The 21252-nt window shown below is 37.0% G+C and overlaps 1 protein-coding gene across 3 annotated transcripts in view; it reads right to left on the bottom strand.

The window, feature by feature from the left end:
- Positions 1-6899: 6899 nt before the first annotated feature.
- Positions 6900-21252, bottom strand: part of LOC149087860 (dual oxidase maturation factor 1-like) — a 114409-nt gene continuing 100056 nt past the window's right edge. For 2 of the 3 annotated variants that reach the window (XM_089242118.1, XM_089242119.1), the window contains exons 7-9: positions 14727-14938; positions 8775-9153; positions 6900-7444 (exon numbers count right to left, since the gene is read on the bottom strand). In XM_089242118.1, coding sequence (XP_089098244.1) covers positions 7354-7444; positions 8775-9153; positions 14727-14938 — 682 coding nt within the window. In that variant the 3' untranslated portion in view covers positions 6900-7353. The remainder of the gene's footprint in view (positions 7445-8774; positions 9154-14726; positions 14939-21252) is intronic. The other variant, XM_089242121.1, reaches the window with a different exon arrangement.

The following is a 21252-nucleotide window of genomic DNA, read 5'->3' as shown; positions in this document are numbered from 1 at the left end:
TGCTTTTCCCTTAGACCAGTGATTCCCAACGTGGGCGTTAATTCTAGCTTCTTGGAGTGTTTCTATAACTCTTAATAATTGTGTAAGTTGTAGAATGACCGTCTCTAAATCCATGTTGTTCGAGCCCAATTGTTGGATGAGATTTTTCGTAAGTGTTGATACGTGTTACTACAACTCTCTCGAATAACTTTCCAAAATTACTAAGCAATGAGATGGGTCTCCAATTGCTTGGAAAGTGCAAATCTTGGCCAGCTTTTGGTATAATTTTAACAATTGATGTTTTCCAGTAAGATGGAAAATATTTGAGCTGCAGCAATCTGTTAAAAATTTTGACAATATGTTCTAAGATATTATTGGGCAAATTCTTCGGTGCCATATTGGAAATTAGGTCATGCCCAGATGCTTTCCGAATTTTCAAATGTTTTATTATTGTTTTTAATTCATTGATATCTGTTGGAGTGAGAGCTGTTTGTGTTTCAGGTGGAGGATTATCAAAATATTCATTAATAGTTCTAAGCACTCTCTCGACCTGAACATTTGAAGTATTAGTGTTTGGTGAGAATTGCAGTTCAAAGGTATCTGCAAATACTTCTACCTTATCTTCATCTGTATATACCAGTCCATGCGGGCCATGTATAGATGTAAGTCTTTGGCCACGGAGTTTTTGTGCTTTATAAATTTTATAGAACGACCCATCCTCACAATTAGCATCTTCTAGGAACCTTAGAAATCGTTCACTTGTAAACTCCCTGATTTCTCGACGTGTATTGTTTCGTAATGTTGTATATCTGAGCCTATGTGTAGCATCTCTGGTTCTTTGCCACCTTCTTCTAGCCCTATTCTTTTCTCTTATCATTTCCCTTAGATATCTGGGGAGTGCTAATGGGTTGTTGTCGTTTGACCTTTCCCGAATGGAATTATTAACAGTGTCCTGCAATTTTTGTGTTAATGAGTTTATTTCATTTTCTATATCTATGGCACACTCATTAGAATATATCTATCTATCTAGGGTACCTTCACTAACATTATCCGGTGTTTCAATTCCTGTAAGCAATTGCCTATATAGTGGGCAGTTTGTAATTTTTTTGATTTTTTGTTGTATGGCAATTTCGAAAGCAACATCAATAATTGTTGGAATGTGATCTGATGGAAGTGCAGATGTTACCTCTACTGCTAAAGGAAAGCTGAGGTTTTTGAACAGTGTGATATCCAGGACGTCTACAATATCAATTATATTTTACAAATTTTACTATCAATGTTTTACCATGCACGAATAGCAACTATTAAAGTTTAGAGGCAAACTTCATAATTTAACTAATATTATTCATTATAAAATATTAACTAATATCATATCAGTTTCTTTTATAGGCACATGAATCAAAATCCGGTTATTAATTCCAATCGAAGAATTGTAAGTTTCATTTGATAGGTGGCGTAAGTGGCTCTAGTTCATTGATGTGTTTCTCCCATGTAAAATACAGGGTGATTCTAAATTCATGCGACAAACTTTAAGATGTGATATATGACACCTGAACAAGCAATTTCGACCATAGAATGTGATGTAGAATCGCAATAGCGAAGGTGGTAGAGGGTGTTTTTGGAGAATGATTTTCTGCCTTTTTCCGGCGGATTTGCTGCGATATGTGCTATCATTCATTCGAGGGTGCATATGCACCTTCGGATTGGATTGGAGTTTGTTTTTTATAGGTGCAAGGACCATCAAGGTTATGCTTCGCCAAACAATGATCAAGCGGTACAATTACTTGTGGTAGAAATTGCGTTATCAGGTTGCACTATGAGAAGACCTACCACATTACTGCATCCTGGTCACAAGCATTGGCGTACGCAAGATCGAATCGACTTTTAGAGGGAGCGCATTGGGTTTGGGGAACACAAGGAATCTCTCCCAGAGAAATTTTGAGCTACTAACCTTCAAAAAGCATTACAAATACAAATACAAATACAACGCCACAACAGGCAAAATGCCCAACGAGGTGGCTGATAAAAAGATGCCCATAATGCCGTTTTAAATTAAAGGATATTGATAAAGATACCATACGGCACAAAGGTATTTTCTTTCGATATTTTAATTTATTTTTTACTGAAGTATTTGAAAATATTTTTAAAGTTTTGATCGTCTTGGGAGTAGGGGATGGGCCCCCTCTATGTTCTCTCCTGCGTACTACTCCTCTGGTCCCAAACGTATGAACTCGGGGCTGTTACTTCGCTAGAACGTTTCGCTGCAACCTATAAATAAAATGGTAGGAAAAACGCAACTTTATATATGATACGCAACCTAACAACATGTAAGCAACACAACGCGGAGAAACACGATTTCGAAAACTAAGGAATGAGGAGAGCGTTTCTTGGATTTTCAATAAATGCATTTTGTCTTAGGATTCAGAATAAATATATTAATTTATCACAATTTTCATGTTTTCGCCTAAAAATGCGTAAAAACACGCATTTGCGGAATATAATCGATTAAACAAAATTTTTCTTCAAATTATTGTGCCAGTAAGTTTCACTCCCCCCACCAAGGGGGTCATGACCAACACTTTGGGAACCACTGTATCAAGGCAATAGGAGTGAAGGAAGAAAACTCTTTTCAGACAGTCGTATCTTAAGGGCGGCGAAATATTGTTGGTCTCAGGCGGCAGAATTACTAGGACCGGCCCTGACTCCATACGCAGCTAAATATATATTCTTGGCTTCATTCGCAGCTGAATATATATTCTCAGCTTCATTCGGAGCTGAATATATCTGCCTCCACTTCATTCGCAGCTGAAGATGTCTGCCTTCTTTTCGAAATGGATCCAAGGAAGGGGGATGGTCAACAAGATCGATCATCGTCCGCTCCCAACAGCCAAATAATATGGAGAAATCTATCTGCCCCGTAAAATACGGGGCGACCCAACGAACTTGCATATTTCGCCCCTCCCGACACATCGTCCTGGACCCACGCCTGCTTTGTGAATAATGTTTTTGATTGATAGACGTTTCTTCTTTTAACGTAATAACATAGTAATATTCGGAATTTTTTTAACTCTAATTTCTTTTGTCCATGTATGATTCGATGAATTAAGTGATTCATCAAAAACTGTATAAAGTTGATTATGAATCAGGGGAAAGCCCGCAAATATAATGCCGATGTGTTTGTTGATAGAGGATGAGGAAGCAGAGGAGGTTTTTCTCAAGGTCTGTAGAAACCAAAGGGTAATATGCAAATTGTACAGCTTCCATAGAAAAGATAGAAGAAAAAAAATCCTTTAGAGTGGAAAATCCGTTAACGCCTCAACCATTTTTTATATAATAATGCGTTCACGGTTTGATAAATGCTTTGGTGTGTGTGTGTGTGTATTTATTTGTGTATGGTATTCATGCTTGAGGGCGAGGAGAATGAAGGTCTCTTTCTTATGTACCATAATGGATCCAGAAATTTTATTTATATATATATTTTTTATCTTGGTAAGTAAACTGATATGTCTGGAGGCCTCCGTGTTGGGAAACACCCATTATTCATCGGGATCTACACTTTTCTCGAGTCCTTGGCCTTTAGAAAGAACTCTTTCTTTCACTAGCATAGAAATATTGCTGGTGTCTAGAATGTGCATGCCCAACACATGGATCCCTATAAGTTACTCAGCATTTAATTCTACTAATATTGCGTCACTAGATTTGATATTATGACCCCCCTGAACCTCTATTTAAAAACCGATTAAGCAAAGTACATTGCTGCACATCTTATAAAGGGTGTCCGGCCTAAAGGTATTCCAAAATGCTTATACTGAGAAAACTACACGTGCTTAGTTGTTGTGAAAGTGATGCACCGTGTGGATAGGGGAACGGGGGATTGCTTGAAGTTCTTTACTATCCCAGTGTTGCATCGTAGCAGTTCAGCACCTCCTAGAGATAGAAGGCCTTTGCACTGGTTGCCATAAACGTCATTCAGACTACCTAGCAAGTTTGCCACATTTTGAAACACTGCATCCTATTTCGTTTCTTCTTATTTTGGCGTAGAATCTTCCTGATTGGCTCACAAATACCGCGTAGTGATTGGATGTGGGACATAGAAATCGCCAATTCTGAGCCCGATCATTTCTTTTCCTCACAACGATGATACTGGCACGAGCAAGGAATTTTTTTTTCCCTGAATATTCTGAGGGGGGAATGGACTACTTACTGACGTCACAAGCAGAGTGCAGAGGCCTTCTATCTCTAGAAGGTGCTTTTACGCGTTCGAAGATTTATAAAATTGCACCAAATTGAGGGAAATGGAAATAATATTCAAGGGTAAAAATTGTTCAACTTTGCTAAGCAAGATTTTATCTGTTTATAGATAACATTAAAATGAAGAAAAACTATGTTTTATCCTTAACTACTTCAACTAATTAAAAACCCATTCTAATGATCATTTGATCTCATTTTTGTCGCACCACGATCATTTTCTGCACACGAGGGCTAATTAGATCGGGACCTACAATTTATTGCCGATTCCGAACGGCAGGCTTGTTTTTTGATACTCATCGAGAGGTTGGTTCACTAACCCCTCGATGGGGGACTTCCTGCGATAGCAATTTTTCCCATTCTAATGAATTAAATTGCTGTGTTGATGCATTGTGGCAATTGAAAATATGCCAACAGCACCAACTTACATCCGTTTTTGTGTAAAAAGAAGTTTCAAGATTTACGGGAGTGAACCACAGAAGGTGTAAATTCATGCATCATACGTGTTAAAAAAATTTGACGGTGGTATAAAATGCATGCATGGCACATTCTGATATTCACCAATTCGTCAGAAACTCCTCGGAGGAATGGCGCCGTTCAAGTATTACGTCAGCAAATTTTTAGCCATTTTTGACCCCCTCCTCCCATATCAGCAAAATTTCGTCATCTCTGCCCTCCTACCTCCTAACACATATTGGTGGTATCAAAGCCGGACGCGGGATAAGGGACATAGGGGGCTACTGCCCCTTCCCCTACCAGATGATCAAAAATTTATTTTTTAATGCAAAAAAAATTCTTATTTTTTTTAAAATTAAAATTTCGAAAGAAAATACCTTTATATGGTAATATAATCGATTTCTCTGTCAATTTCAATGCTATTTGAAGGCTAAGAACTCAAAATTTCTTTTTAAGAAACTATTTGCGACCCATCCTCTAAGCCATATACCCTTGGCCCACGGACCAAATATAGCCCTTGCGGGGGGGGGGGGGTTATCTGATGTGGCACGCCACCTCAAATCTAATTTTGTAAAAATGAACTAAGCGGCACATTTACAGATAGCTTAGGTGACCTATGGCACAGTTCCGGAACACTTAAGCGATCCGTGGCACATTTAGAGATCCCTTGAGCGACACGTGGCACACTTTTAGAGCATTTAAGCGGTTCCCAGTGTCGCTCTACATCAGTCAAGTTACCCACGGCACATTCCCAGATTACTCAAATGATCCGCGACATAATTACGGATCGCTTGATTGATGCGTGGCACAGTTCCAGAGCACTTGGATCTGCGCGAAACATTTAGAGAAAATTCAGAGTGGCTCTGTAGGGGACTTATCAATAGGGAAAATGTTAGTTCAGTTATTCCTGCCCACAAACTAGAGAGAAAGGTTTTTCCTCGTTCTTGGCACACTCAGTAAAGAGATGCCATTAAGAATATTTCATATATTTTATCAAGGGTGGTTGATGACGTAAGCATTATTCAAACAATCCCCCCTCCCCCACTAGGTGTGAAATGCACTTCTGCAGTCACGTCATGAGCTTCTCGTACGGAGGCCTTCTTCCATAGGTGATGTTGGTTGAATGCCGTGTACGACCTTACAAGAAAAGAGTCCAAAAGTGACGTCCTCAAAAAGTTTTGAAAAAATTACCACTGTTTCTTCTCATATAAATATGTATAGAAATATATAAAAACCCGGCGGAAAATTATTACGGGTCACTAAAAAAACTGTAAATATTAATGCAGTCGAATCCCGTTTTAACGAATACCGTTATAGCGAAAATCTCGTTTTAACGAACACTTTTCCGATCCCATAGATACGTTTACATAGGATTAACGCAAAAACCTGGAATTCCTTTATAACGAAATTTCGTTATAACGAAGTGATTTCTCTGGTCTCTTGGAGTTCGTTATAAAGGGATTCGATTCGACTGTATTTTTAACGTCAATGGAGGCCAAGAAAAAATTTAAAAAACCTGCAATCCTAGAGTGAGGTCCTTCAAACAACACATGATCAGGCACAGCACAGAAAGAGAGAGAGAAAAAAGTAAAGAAGAAGGGAAAAAAAGAGAGGTAGAGTGTGTAAAGGAAGTGAAAAGGCATTTTTTATAGATATCGCATGAAGCGCGAGAGGCGATGAGTAGCCAACAGTTGTCATTTTTAACTACTTTTGACGGCTTCAATAATTGCACTCCGCCTCTAATTTTTTTATTTATTTTTTTACGTGTTTCTAGTGACATGAATGTTAAATTACAATTTTTGAGTACGACACCTTGAGGGTGTCCTTCCTTGTAAGTCACATGTGTAGCCCGCCACCTGATATGAAACCCCGTATCTCTGCAGCAGTTGATTTAATAAACACCTCAAAATGCTACTTAAACACTTGGCAAGAGATCGAGTACCGTTTGGATGTCTGCAGAGCCACCATTGAGCTTTGTTAACCTGCAAATAAACTTGAAGAGTTGCCGTCCCCAACGAAACCTAAATTCATAAGTAATCATGAGTGGGTTACCACTATAAGTCACTTCTGGACACCCTGTACGTAAACTTGTAGATAGTATTATTAACCTGATGATTTCAAGCTTACAATCTCTAAAATTCTTGCACTGCGTAACAGTCGGATTAGTTTCTGTTTATGATTTGAGAGGGGAAAAAATAAAAAAAAACCAAAATTTTCTAAATTAATTATTTATTGAAAAGACAACATACACACGTAAATTATATATAAAAAAACCAATTTTATGGTTCTTTTCTGAACGACACCATGGCCGCCGAAGAAGGAACATACTCTTATCACGCAAATTCATCATTTACGCTAAAGTTTTTTTGGAATTCAATAAATACTCATCACACTTTCACAAAGAGTTCAACACTTGAGTCTAAAGAGAAACCCACGAGTTCTCCGCTAATTATTATTTTTTTGGCAACTGGTCCACGATGCTTGTTTTGCATCCTTTGACTCTAGAAGGTTTGTCCACCCGTACTTGGCTAGATGGTATGAAACAAATAAAGACTTGTATGTGCACTACACGCACCGCGTTGAGTTCTATGGCGACTAAGAACACAATCTTTCATCACATTCATTTTAGGAAGATGACACTTGCTTCCTCCGTCAAAGAAATAGGTCCTTTCACCATAACGCTGCAGCTGAGATGTCGATGTTGACATTTTTGGACGTAGATGGGTGGTAAGAGTCCGATGACGTGAAATTCTGGAACCTTCTGAAAAATAATAACCAGAATATAAAAATAGTACTCACAAAAACAACTAAAATTAAATCAATAGAAATTTTGGGCGAGCATCCAATGTATCCAAAAGACGCGTTAGTTAAGGTAGCTTGGAAATTTTCATTAGTAAATCGATGTCTTACACTGGAATTTTGCCTAAAAATCACACAATTAACATAAAATAATGAATTTATGGGTGACCTCAAATTCAGTTCCGTGGAAGATCGGTTGACAATGGAATTCTTGAATGAGAGAGAGCTCGATAGATGAGTAGGTAAATTTTGTTTAAATCAGTGTTCTTCAATCATTTTACAGCTGCGGGCCGGTGAAAGTAGTTGAAAAAATCACGCGGAACGGTGAAAATATAAGATATATTTGTAGACCAGAAAAAAATAGCAAATTAAATAGTTAATAAAATAAAATGCATTTATAAAAATTATTTGAAAAACAGTGAAATATAAATAAATGAATGAAATAATTTTTGGGGACCAGCAAAAAAAAAAAAAAAATATAAATACCGTAATTAGCGCGGGGGGGGGAATAATTTGCGGACTGGAAAATAATAAATAAATAAAATAAAAAATAATTTCTGGAATAGCAAATAGAGTAAATAGGAGAAATAATTCGCGGACTGGCAAAAAAATTAGTTCCGTAATTAGGAGAAATAATTTGTGCACTGATAAAGAATAAATAAATTGGAGAAATAATTATAAGGCCAGCAAAAATTAATACCGTACACAGGAAAAAAAATTTGCGCACAGGCTGAGAATAAATAAACAGAAGTAAGATTTGTACACTGGAAAACTATAAATAAATAAATAAGAGGGAAGAATAAATAAATAAGAGAAACAACTTGCGGACTAAAAGAAATAAATCCTGTAAATAGGAGAAATAATTTGCGGACTGAGAAGCAATAAATAAATAGGAGAAATAATTTTGAGACCACCAAAAATTAATATCGTAAATACGAGGTATAATTTTCAGGCTGATAAAAAAAAACTGAATAGAAGAAATATATAATTTGCGCACTGGCAAGGACTAAATAAATAGAAGAAATAACTTGCGGACTAAGAAAAAATAAATACCGTAAATAGAAGAAATAATTCACAGCCCTGGGCCGATGGCTTAGACAGAAAAACCAACATAGAGAGACGGTGTAATATTTAAAATAAATCTAAATTTATAATTAAGGCAATACGATAGGGTTGAAATATTTCGCGGACCGGACGGAAATTCTCACGTAGGACTGGCATCGGTCCACGGACCAGCGGTTGAAGAACACTGGCTTAAACTGCATGAATGGGCAGCGCTCAGACGAACTCACCTATGCATCGCCGCGAATGCGTTCCTCCTGAGATCCTCCTTCTGGGCGAATTTCCCGAAGTTTCGAAGACTGACGGCCCGCTTGCCATTAACAATCGTGCTGTAGTCTTCGTCTTCGTTCTCGTAGCCAGCGTTCTCGAAGCCCTTCTTGGCGGCGGTGCTGGTCGCTTGGGAACCACTACTCGACGTCGACGAGGTCTGAGCACTCGCCGTGCTGTCGCTTACTGTGAATTTTGCTTTTTGCTTGAGGGCACTTTGCTCTTGTCCGTAGTAATACCTACATGGCATATCGTAATCTACCTCTAAGATAGTCGAGAACTTATTTGGAAATATCAAGTCTACTATGGCTACAGCTGCACCAACTGCAACTGATAAGATTCCTATAGATCAACGAAAAAAGACACATAAAAAAAGTTAGACATTCAACTAGAATGGAGATTTTGTCAATCTACTTTTCTTCTGGCTTATCCCGGGATTATGAATAAATAAATAAATAAAATAAATAATCCATGATTATTATTCATCACAACGGCAGGTTAATTTCCTCGAAGACAGGTCCTACCTGAAATTTCTGTTGGGAAAATACAATCAATTAAGCATTTTGAAGTAAAAGTATACGAGATAACGCATTTGCGGGGTGAGATACACTTAAGATTTATTTTAAGACGTTGAAAACAGCCATTCATTCATTCCTGACAAATGGTGCGGCAATATTTCCTTCTTATGACATTATATTCTCATAATATGACAAAAAAACCTATGCAAATACCCATTACATGCAATACTAGTCTTAGAAGAAGTAAGTAGAATAGTTCTCGTTTACTATGAATGTTTAGAGATAATATGCCATATTTTTACTTATAATACCGCTGGTAACTTGAATTTTTAGAGTAGGGGTTTTTAATCTCTTGTTGTGTTCCGCGTATGCCAATAAAATGAAGACCACACAGACTCCTCGTTCCACTAAAATGGCGGCCATGGACTACTTGTGTCAAGTAGTGTCACTACTACTACTGGAGGACTACTGTGTCAAAGTGAAGGCCACAGGCACGTTACGTGAAGAAAGTGGAAACCATGGACCCTTTGTGGGAAAAAAACAGGGTGACAGAACCCCTTGTGTGAAGAAAGTGAAGGCCCATGCCCCTTTAGTCAAGGAAGTGGAGGATACGAATCCCCTTGTGCCTATAAAATAAAAGCCATGAACCCCCTTTTACCTATAAAATGAAGGCCACGGACCCTTTGTGTCCAGAAAGTAAAGGCTACAGGCCCCCCCCCCTCTTGTCAAGAAAGTGAAGGCCTAGGCTCCTTGTGCCAAGAAATTGAAGGCCATAGACCCCCTGTGTCAAGAAAGTGGAATCCATAAAACCCCTTGTTCCAATAAAACAAAGACCATGACTCCCTTGTGTCAATGAAATTGTTACGGAACCCATTTTTTTTAGAATAATCAGTACATGTATGTATCGTACAATATAGCTTACAGACCCCCGAAATCATTCCATAGACCCCTGGTTTTAAGAGCCCCGGGCCTAGACAGAAATGACTGAGCATCCAAAGGAACTGATTTTCTTCCGTTTCGCTACATTGCACGTGCAGAGTTTCAAATTATGTAAACCAGAACTGTTCTTGCCATTTTTAACATCGAAGAAGAATAAGAATAGAATAATTGCATGCAATAAAACCATTCAGAAAGACAGTTTAAAAAGATTACAGCTATAAGCCATCGAAACTTAACGTAACAATTATTATTTTTCCGTAATAATTATGAAATAAGGAACTTCCTAACAAACAATAGCGGCATCAAATGAGAAATCATAAAAAGCCATAATTGTAATAGCTAATGTAATAATGAAGTAGGTTTATTCGTTGTTCGTAGACCACCCGCTGGCCAATCCACGAGCCCAAAGGAGTGGTGGCCCTCGGCCGTCGCCACGCCAGGATATAGTCAAACGGGTGTGAACCATTTTGTTTTTTTTTATAACTGGACCACAAAACCTCGGAAGAAAGTGATATCTGATACCACATCATTCTGAATTTGAATATTAAAATACGGGAAGAAAGAGAAAGTGGAATATACATTTAAAACTGTATTTATAGATTGTATAGGGGGTTTTGTTTTGCTATTCATTAGGTTTTTTTACGCTATTGAAATGCCTCGGGTCTATAATTATCAGTGGAAGAATAACAAGTCATGTGTTATAGTTGCTCCGGAATAACTTGATTTCGAATTCTGAGTAACTAAGGGAAATAAACGATGGCAATTACACCGGTATCGCTAAATTTAGCAGTTCTGCAAAGGTGTATCTTATTTCGAAATTTTCCTGTTGTGTTCCCACTTATTCAAGAAATGGAAACAACACACGCCTTATAAAACATAAATATACAGTATTTTATTCAGGTGAAATAAAAACATTAATCATCTACCGGAAGGTTTCGGACCCGGTGTTCAGACCGCTTTAGAATATTGGGCGTAAAGAAGTTATTCATAGGCGATGCTTAACAATGTATTCACCGAGAATATGTTCAAATGAGGACCTTATTTTCGAAAGGGAATGCTTTCACTTCTTGATAAATTTACAGTAGAGTTGCCTTCATTTTGCAGAAGTAGAAAATAGCCCAACACGCAGCATGTAGGAATGGTAGGAGAATATTTAAATGCAATGCTACTTAATTTTTTTTTTTAAATTGAAACGAACAAACAGCAAATTACAATATACAAATACAAACATATGCTACACAACACAAAAAACACACACACATATAATACACTATGTAGCCCGAAGGGACTATGAAGTCCTTCCAGCAAGCCTATATGATTTTAATTACATGATTTTGTCCCTCAGCAACAGCTCTTTCCTTCATTAGATGTATTTTAATATATAATTAATATGAATTGGTGCAATAATTTATTTCAAAGTACTGCATTAATATTTGTGTTTTTGATCATAATAAAGACATTGTAATCTGTATTTTTATTACTATTTGTGTAATTACTAGAGTAGATGAAGTTCATTATTTTCAGTGCGGTGTAACAAAAACTTTTTTGAAATGATGTTTTGTTACTTTTAGGCACTTGATAGATATTTCTATATCTATTCGAGGTTCTATTTTCATTTTTTACTAACCATTCTTCGTTTTTGATGATAAATTTATAAATTCTGTACATATAGTTCTGTCTCAGTGTCAATATATACTTGACACAACATTCAGAAGAGTTATTCACATTTGAATTTCGGAAATGTCCCATTTTGAAAGAAGAATTATGTAGTGGAAATGTTATCATTTGATTATATAAAATTTGAGCTGGTCAAGTCTGAAAAATTGGAAATTTCGACGTCACCTGTTGATTCCAGAAGGTTCTAACTAGTCCGGGAAGGTATCCTTGCTACTCTTATGTCATTGACATAAGAAACATGTTCATTCTACAGTGGAACCTCCCATAAAGGACGCTCCCATTAGTAGACACCTTCATTTACGAACACAATTTTATACCTTATTATCTGTGGATATCTCTTCCCTTTTGAGATTTTACATTTTAATTATTACCTATATTAAATTAATACATTTTAAATACAAAATTAACAAAAATTTAAATATTAAAAAAAGTTTTACATTGTAATTTCTACCAAAAAAATATTCCCGTTTGAATAATCCCGGTTGAATAAATAATCTGACAGAGATTCACGAACCGTTAAGAAGTGCATTTCGAGATAAAAAGTGGTCTCAAATGAGGAAAATCGTCGCTTGTGTTTGGAAATTCACATGCAACATAGATCGTCACACATATAGAGCGTTCAACATTTTGGGAGGTGTGGGCCACTTCATTGGTTCAGAAAGGAACCGCAGGCCACTTTGGTCGCCTGAAAATGTGTCTCAGGCAATTTAAGTAATCTGAAAAGTTCCAAGACCTCCTCCAGTGATATGAAAGTCTGACGCGGGCTACTTGAGTCATTCTGGAAGTATGTCACGAGTCAATCAGATTATCTGAAAATGTGCCGCGGATCACTTGAATGATCTCGAAATGTGTCGCGGGCAATTCAATTGATCATAAGTGGGCTGCGAGCAACTCAAGTTACCTTGAATTGTACCGCTGGCCATTCGAGTATCTAAAAATGCGTCGACCAACCACTTAAGTAATTTGCAAATGTACCATGAACCACTAAAGTGATTTCAAGATCTTTCTTGTGCCACTTGAATTGTTTGGTTCCGCGGGCCCATCGAATGACCCTGAGGGTCACGAGCCAAACGTGGCCTTCAGAGTCATTCGATGGGCCAGCAACCTGTCATAATTTTGTAAAAATTAACCAATTGGCACATTTTCACGTCACTTCAGTGATTCGCAGTAAAGTTCCAAATAACTTAAGTTCCCGCAGCACAGTTAGAAGATCAGTTGTTTCTTTTCTTTCTTTTCAAACGGAGCACAACTTCCGTCTATTGCCATGGGCAATTTACTACCGAATGAGTTGTGCCGAAAGTGTACATATGTACCTAGCTATGTTAGTACATATGAAGTATGTAGTGGTATAGTGTTGCGAGTGAATTAAGTGCTGTCATCTACCTGTCAAACTGTGAGTGAAGTATTATGATTTAATATTTGTACTGTTGTAAGGCCTATTGCTCTCTGTGGCGAGACTTTTTTAACTGGGAGATCGGCTCGCATTCACGGACTTGAAAACCACAGAAAACCAACTTCAGTCGATTACTAGTTAAGCATCTCGCGGCACATACCCAGGTGACTTGAGAGCTGCATGGCAAATTGAAAGATCAGAGCGTGGCACAGTTACAAAGCACTTGAACGGCACGCGACAACTTTACAGAACACTTCAGTGACCCACAGCACAGTTCAAGATCACTCAAGTGACCCACGGCACGTTCCCAAATCACTTGATTGTCCCGCGACACATGGTACATGGTACATCCGACCTCAACCCAGGCCAGTCAAAGGATGACTTACTACCTGCTACCCCCGGGGGGGGGGGTTGAAGTGTAAAATTACCTCCATTACACTCCGGAGCCTCAGACACCTGCATGGGCAACGCCCCTCCGGGCATCTGATTCCCCCAGACCATTCCATCGGGGTAACCCAGTGGGTGTCACCTCTCGGCTGGACCACGGTCTCCCAGGACTGTTTAGTGAATTCAAAAATCGGTACATACAAAAATGGGCACCAGCTACGGGAGCTGTGGAAACAGCCCATCGCAGGCCCTACGCACATTCCACATTATATGAAGATATTTACAAAGAATATAAGTGTTGACTGTGGGGAGGATTTTGTTGTTGAGTATAATTCCTGTTTGTGGTGGGCCCATCCAAACACCAAGGGTCTTCCTCCGGAAATGGGGAGCGGTGCTTCCTCTTGGTGGGCTCCAGCCTGACATCAAGGGTCTCCTGCAGGTTTGGAGAGTGATAGTTCCTCCTGGTGGGCCATCGCCAGACACCAGGGGTTTCCTCCGGAACTGGGGAACGGTGTTTCCTTTTGATGTGCCCGACCTGGCACCAGTGGTCCCTAAAGGAGTTGGAAACAGTAATTGTTCCCCCTTGAAAAAGGGGGGATGTTGGTCTCCAGGATAGATACCTGATTCTGGTGAGCAAAACCTAAAACTCAGAAAAGAAAAAAAAGAAGTGTCCCGCAACACATTCCCAGATCACTTAAGTAATCCGGAGCTCATTGAATAGTCCGCGATACGTTTTCAAATCAATGAAGTGGCTCGCACTCTCCTAAAGGTTGAACACTTGTTTTAGACTTAGACTCTAAAGCAAGGGCATTCAACCTTTAGGAGACCGTTAGACAAAGCTGAGACTGCGCGTTAGAACATTGAAAGCGAAGAAGCTATTTGTAGGCTATATTTCATAATCGATTCACCAAGAATATGTTTAGATGAAGACATCTCTCGTGTTTGAACCGGGAAAATTCACACTCATATGAACAGAATGTCACAAATTCAATCAAATATACCTGCGGCTAGTACAATCCAAAAACACCAGCCAAACTTGAATTGCAGCGAGCCTCCTTCGAAAGGAATGACCAGCGGATTTTTTGGCAGTAGGAATGTATATATTGCGTTTGTGAACAGCATAATCGCACCTGTCAGTTGCATCATATAAGCCCCGTACCTCGGCACTGTACACAGCAGTATATTCATGAGTAACCACAGGGCGAACGCCGACCTGAAAATCACAAATATATAAAATGAGTAAAAAAAGTTGAAAGATCTAATTAAAAAATCTCTTATTTAAATATAAAAGGGGGAAAAATTATTGATACTTATAGTATGGCAGTTTGTTAATGTAATCCAGTACAGTGCGCCATCAATTTGAAATAGATTGATAGAAAAATACAGTAAAATCTCGATGAATCGAATGTGCAGCGGCCGCCAAAAGACTTCGAGCTATCGTTAGTTCGACTTATTGAATTCAGAGTGTTATATAGTGGCGCTGTTACTCTTTAATAAAGATTTATTGAATGACTTTCACGCGAAAGTCATACACTTTTTTCAATCACGTAAATGAATCTGCTAAATTCTATTGCCAAATGCTAAATTTTTAATTCTATTGCAAAATGCTAAATTTTTAATTCTATTGCAAAATGCTAAATTTTTAATTCAATTGCGAAATGCGAAATTCTTAGTTCCATTGCTAAATTCTTAATTTTATTGCTAAATTCTTAATTTTATTGCTTAAATTCTTAATTTTATTGCTAAATTCTTAATTTTATTGCTAAATTTTCAATTCTATCCAAGAAAGTTATTTCCATTAAAAATTTTTTGCATAATCATCATTAGAATAGATATAACTATTAATGAAGAATGTGCTTAATAAACTATTTTTCCTCTCGCCTATTCCTTTCAAAAAAAAATAAGAATGTTATTTGTAAAATATTTTAACCTTCGTTGATAATTTATACTGTCTTTATAGTAAAAATAAGCCTGAAGATTTACATTGGTTCTGCGATTTCTGTCATTGACTTATAAATCAAAACTGGCAAAATTAAAAAAAAAATCATTATTTTTTACTCAAAACATAATGAAACAATACAAAAATACTATTTCGGTAACGACCATACATTTTCAATCAACCGCATGTATTGTTAATAAATTTCTAAAGCCCTCTATACATTTTACTTATTAAAGACAACACAAAGAAACTTCCGATAAGTACAAAGCACAATGAGAATCCTCGGCCATTGTCTTTCTTCAAAAACCGAAACAATATCGTTCCATTATTCTTTTCGCTGCGCCCCAGATAATGGCGATTCGACCTCAAGGTATTCAATCCCCCCCACGTCAAATAGAACATTATATTAATAAACCTTCATCTTAAGAAAAAACAAGGTTTAAGACGTCGAACTTCCGTTACATTCCTTTTTTACAATAAGAGTCACCACACGTTGCTGGTTTTACAATATTAAGCTTGATGCGAGAGAAAACAGCAACAACAACAACACGGTCATGTTTACAATGGTTCCAAAATCAAAGTCCTTGGAAGATGTTGAGAAGAAAAATGTCTTTTCTTCTTTCTTGAGACGTTCCTTCTTAGACTCTTCCCTTTGGCATATTTATACATATTTTTTCTTTCTCATTTACTTTCATCTTCTCTTTGTAATTATCGCATTACGGTTGACTTATGAGACCTTGAATTCCCTTCTCGCATGATTCAATATATACGGTAGCGAAATGTTATTTTCTTTTTTAAAAAATGACGTTATGCTTGAACTGGTTGTTGAGCTCATTTATTTTCCGCTTCTTATTTCTAAATTCTAGTCATGATGAAAGATGAAGTTCCCGTTACTGTTTGTTCCTCTGCAAAATGCACGCGAAAGTTAAAAAAAAAAAAATATTCAACACACACGTTTGACATGCTGTTTAATTAACGAATAAATGAAATGAATGGTAAAATTATTTAAGATTGAAGTGCACAAAACGTAAAGTGATTTAAGAAATGACTCTCTTGGAGGAAAATATGTTTCTATAGACACAGAAAAGGAAAAGAAGAAACATATATAATACAACCTCGATGATTCCGGTTAATGGCGGGGAAGGGGAACACGGATAACTGAAAACCACAGTTAAACCGCCGAGAGTGAAAGAAATATTTTAAAATTACAAAATTGCAAAAAAAAAGAGAAGAAGGTATGCATTTATGTGAATTTATTTTATCTGTTTAAAAAATGACCATCCAGTGTAGCATATTTTCCGTATGAAAAAATCTATTAAATAACATTGCACTTACTTCCACGGTTATGAAGGCACAATACTATTAAACTGGGCTTCACTTATGGCAGAATCCTTTTAACTTGTTTTTCATTTGTTAAAAAAAAGCAATGCATTGCGAACAACACCTCCTATACACTGGGAGCGTATTCCCGGAATAAACTCCCGGAGGTAGTAAATTATAACACAATTGACACGTTTAAAAAGAAATGCGATAAACATGTTGGGATAAATCGAGAAGCTATCCATACTTAGAATAAGACAACCATAAGTATTTTTATGGGCATGGTATAATATTTCATCATGTATGTATATTGTTTGTAATTAGATTTTTAATTGGGTTGCTGTAATTTTGAAATATATGACATCCATATTTATCATGGACATCTTTCTCGTTACGGGTGCCGTTTCAACGCGTTGACATGGGACCTCTGAGAATGGGGAGGGGAGTTCTGTAAAAGAAAGAATGGAGAAATCTAGTTCTACGAAATGGAGAAATGGTTTCATTATTAATCTTTACAAAATCTTACGTTAAAAATGAAGACAAAACAACTACTATTGGATAAAGCGTTTGCCAAGCGCCATCAAGTGGCGAGTCAGCTATAAAAATTGATTTTTCGACTAATACTACTTCATGGGAGAAAAACTAATGTTTCAACATTTATCAAATTTTTTATGCAATTTGCAATAATTTTTTTTATCAAATTACCATGAATTTGAAATTCGAATTTCATGAAATTGTAAATTTCTGTAGAATATTCACTTTTCTAAGAATCTTTCTATGAAAATTATGTACTTTTTTCCATGCATGGGAAATTGAACTTTAATATATATTGTATTTTTTCTGATATATCATGTCTTTAACTCTTTAATTGGCAAGCATTAAAATATCTAGAGGAACGAAATTTTGAGGAGTTATACTGATAGAGCAAATATATATGAGTTACCCTGAATGTTACGTTATCACATGAAAAAAATTTATTGTTTATATGTAAAAAAATGGGATGTTGCACTTCCGGGGGAACACACTGAATTTATATGATTTACATAGATTTGAATAGTTTTAAAAATGTCATTTATATTGTTTGGCAACTCACTTTTTTATCATTGTAGAAGAACACACAGTAACATGTCTCCTCCACACATGGTATTTCTCTCCAAAATGCAAGGATCGAAAATCGTTCTTGTTTCGCTCGTCAAGAAATGGGAAACGTGTACTGAGTCATTCTGTGGTAAGTACAGAAGCTCCATAAATAGCTTACAAGTGGAAATTGAATGTTTAGGAGTTGCTTTAGAAACGTCAATGTCAAAACGAGCTCAAAATATACAATGGCTTTACTTGAGAAATTCCGAGAGCAACATCTTGAGAGCTTCATTTGAAATTGCAAAAATGAATTACATACACAGTATAAATAAAAGAGAATTTCTCATTCCGGAATCCTCTAACGCTGATAAATCAAGTGAAGTTTAGAAACCTATTATTACGGCAGCCGACTTCAAAGGATTTTCGCATTAAAATGTTGAAAGTTGTAGAAGTGGAAAAAAAAAAATGAAATACACGTCAGTAAATAAAACCTGCTTGAGTTGGACACCTACGCGTTCATTAAGATATGTCCAAGATATAGAGTTACAGTTTAGGACATTCTGTGCGATAGGATTACAGCTGATTACATTCAAAACCATCGAATGTAGAGAGGCATCCGGAATACAGTGGTTGTGACAGATTTTTTTGTATATATGTAGTTTGCCAAGACTGATATGGGATCTCTGATCGCATTCATATATCGGATCGATTTAAATGTTGTTACCATGTTGGCATAGATTCATAGTGTGCGAGACTGATTAGCTGTTGGACCGTGTTAGGAGTTGACGATGCATACGAAATACTTTAATCCGTTGGCATGGTCGAAGCTATTTGATTGGTTATTTCTTTCATTCGGCTTACTGTACGAGACCAGTTCCCTGGAACGGTAAGGGTTTCCCGATATCCAGTGCACGGTTCCATGCCATACTCCACCTCAAATCCTGCTCTCTATTCTCGTTAGGGTGTTTAAAATTGTATATGGATCCCCATTGAACAGAGGTTCGATAACTATTTTGTGTTTGAGATCTGACAGCTTTGAACTAAATAATGTCTCGGGGATCATAATCATCAGAAAAGAATATTTCACTTAAAAAAAGGAAAAGACTACCACGTGTTTCCCAGAATTATGAATATAATCAAGATCAAAATCACAGTTTCTCAAGAGAACGCGCACATGAACTTCAATAGTGATCAACGGCACGAAGAAATCTTATCAGCACAAATCAGAAATAGCGTAAAGATCCATGAAGTTTTTTCAATTTGTTAAATTTTTTCTTCCCTCCCTTCTAGCGTCTTGATGAGAATTTCGTGACGGTCTGCACGTTGAGAAGAAAAAGTAAAAGTTGGCGGATACAATGGCCTCGCCCGAAGCGAGGGGAAAATAAGTAAATAAAATAAAATAAAAAATATATATAATGTAATAGAGAACGAGTTTTGTGATAACCACGATGGATGAACATCGTCTCTGTGACCCTGAAGAGTATCGATATCTTACTTGCGTATCTTCTTACAAAGAAGAAATGGCCTCTATCATGATTAGGAAGACGGTTGTGAAAAAAAATCTTGTAACCTGTCTGCGATTCTCAGACTTTGAAACAGTTGCAAGAAAGGTCAGTGACTTTCACGGAATATCGAAGTTTTTGAATAAATGGATTTGAAATCGGTAACAAAAATTAGTTGGAAATAGTCCGAAAAATAATTGGGTACAGATGAAAACGGCCTTGCATTGAGTTCGATGCTTTTCATTGATAGCAATTTCCCGACAGTTTGCTTTTGTTCTCAACGAAATCAATCGTTTTTCAATGTTGATCAGAAAGTGTTCTGAATCATGTCAATTAACATGTGTTTCATTCCGATATATGAAAGGAGATGAAGAGGGGAAAAAATAAATTTATATGGACGAGGTTGTACGAATTATGATAGAGTATTATATTGTGTAGAGAAAAATAATAATTTTGCGGATCCATTTGTGTTTATAAAGCTGACCTTCCACGAAATTGCAATCTTTTAGCAAGAAATAGGTTGGAGTCAAGACCATCAACTTATTTCTATAGTGGTATAATCGCGGATATCTTTAACTATTCCACTTTAAAAACTTTTTGGTAGTTAGTGAATGAAGATTGATGATATTCTTAGAGAGACGTATACTTGAAATCCAAGTAGCTACTGGCATTTATAGAAAATGGTCAAAAATAATGGAAAGTAAACTCCTTTCATAATGTAGAAGCCCGAAGGATATTCTTAAATCTCACAGAAACAAACCCTCATAAGCCACTTAATGAAAACGTCCTTCTGCACATAAAAACCAAGAATAAATAAGTTAATTCAAGAACTATTAAAAAAAAAAGCCTTTAATGAAAACTCTATGGAATGTTTGACCTTGTTGTAAGGTAAACATTCAATTCAGCCTTCCAGATTTTTTTTGCTGCCCGGATCATGTCTGCATCAGGGCCGGCCACGCCTATACATACAATGCAGGGTTACCCAAAGAGGTAGTGATAATAATAACGGTGGAGTGTAAAAATGTAATGGTACATCAAATCGTTTTTCATTATCACGAGCTGTCTGCGAAGGTGAACTAATTCATTATTTGCCGAAAAAGAAAGTTGCCATCAAAACGTTGTCATCAACTGTGCGAAATGGAAAAGAATAGACTAATTTTTGTTTTTGGTGCAACTCAATGCGTAATCATCTTTATATGAAAAGCCATCAGCCGTTGTGTTGCTTTCCTTGAGGAACACAATTTTTCAGTATTGTCCTTCGTACCGTCTCATTCAGCCCCGATCTCATTCAGCGTCGGCTGAATAAGATCGGGGCTCTTATTTGTGAAGGCTTTTCACCATACAAAAGTTTTACTTGATGGGGGCGATACAAAGTTTCCCAAGGGCCTTAAATTGCAAAAACGGCAATATCTTGATTGTATATTTTTCCGGATGCCTATTTATTATTATATTCACCGCATGGCAATCATTTATTTTATATTCACATGTATAGTCATTTTATATTCTCCGGTTAGCAGTTCAGGGGTTAGGGAGCTAGCATCTGACTGTGGAGATCTGGGTTCGAATCCCATCGAACTTTGATACAGCGTATTCTTGAAACGAATATTGTAGGCAATTAAATATAATATTAATTGTCTGCCTGACACAACCGACTGCATTTCCAAAAAGACGGGGTGACGTAAGATG

This window comes from Pholcus phalangioides, unplaced genomic scaffold (assembly GCF_987345545.1).
Source record: "Pholcus phalangioides strain wild (caught in Gottingen) unplaced genomic scaffold, Ppha-v1.0 ptg000003l_1, whole genome shotgun sequence".
Classification (NCBI taxonomy): Eukaryota; Metazoa; Arthropoda; class Arachnida; order Araneae; family Pholcidae; genus Pholcus; species Pholcus phalangioides.
The sequence above is the reverse complement of the archived record's forward strand: the minus strand, read 5'-3'. Positions and strand labels throughout refer to the sequence as shown.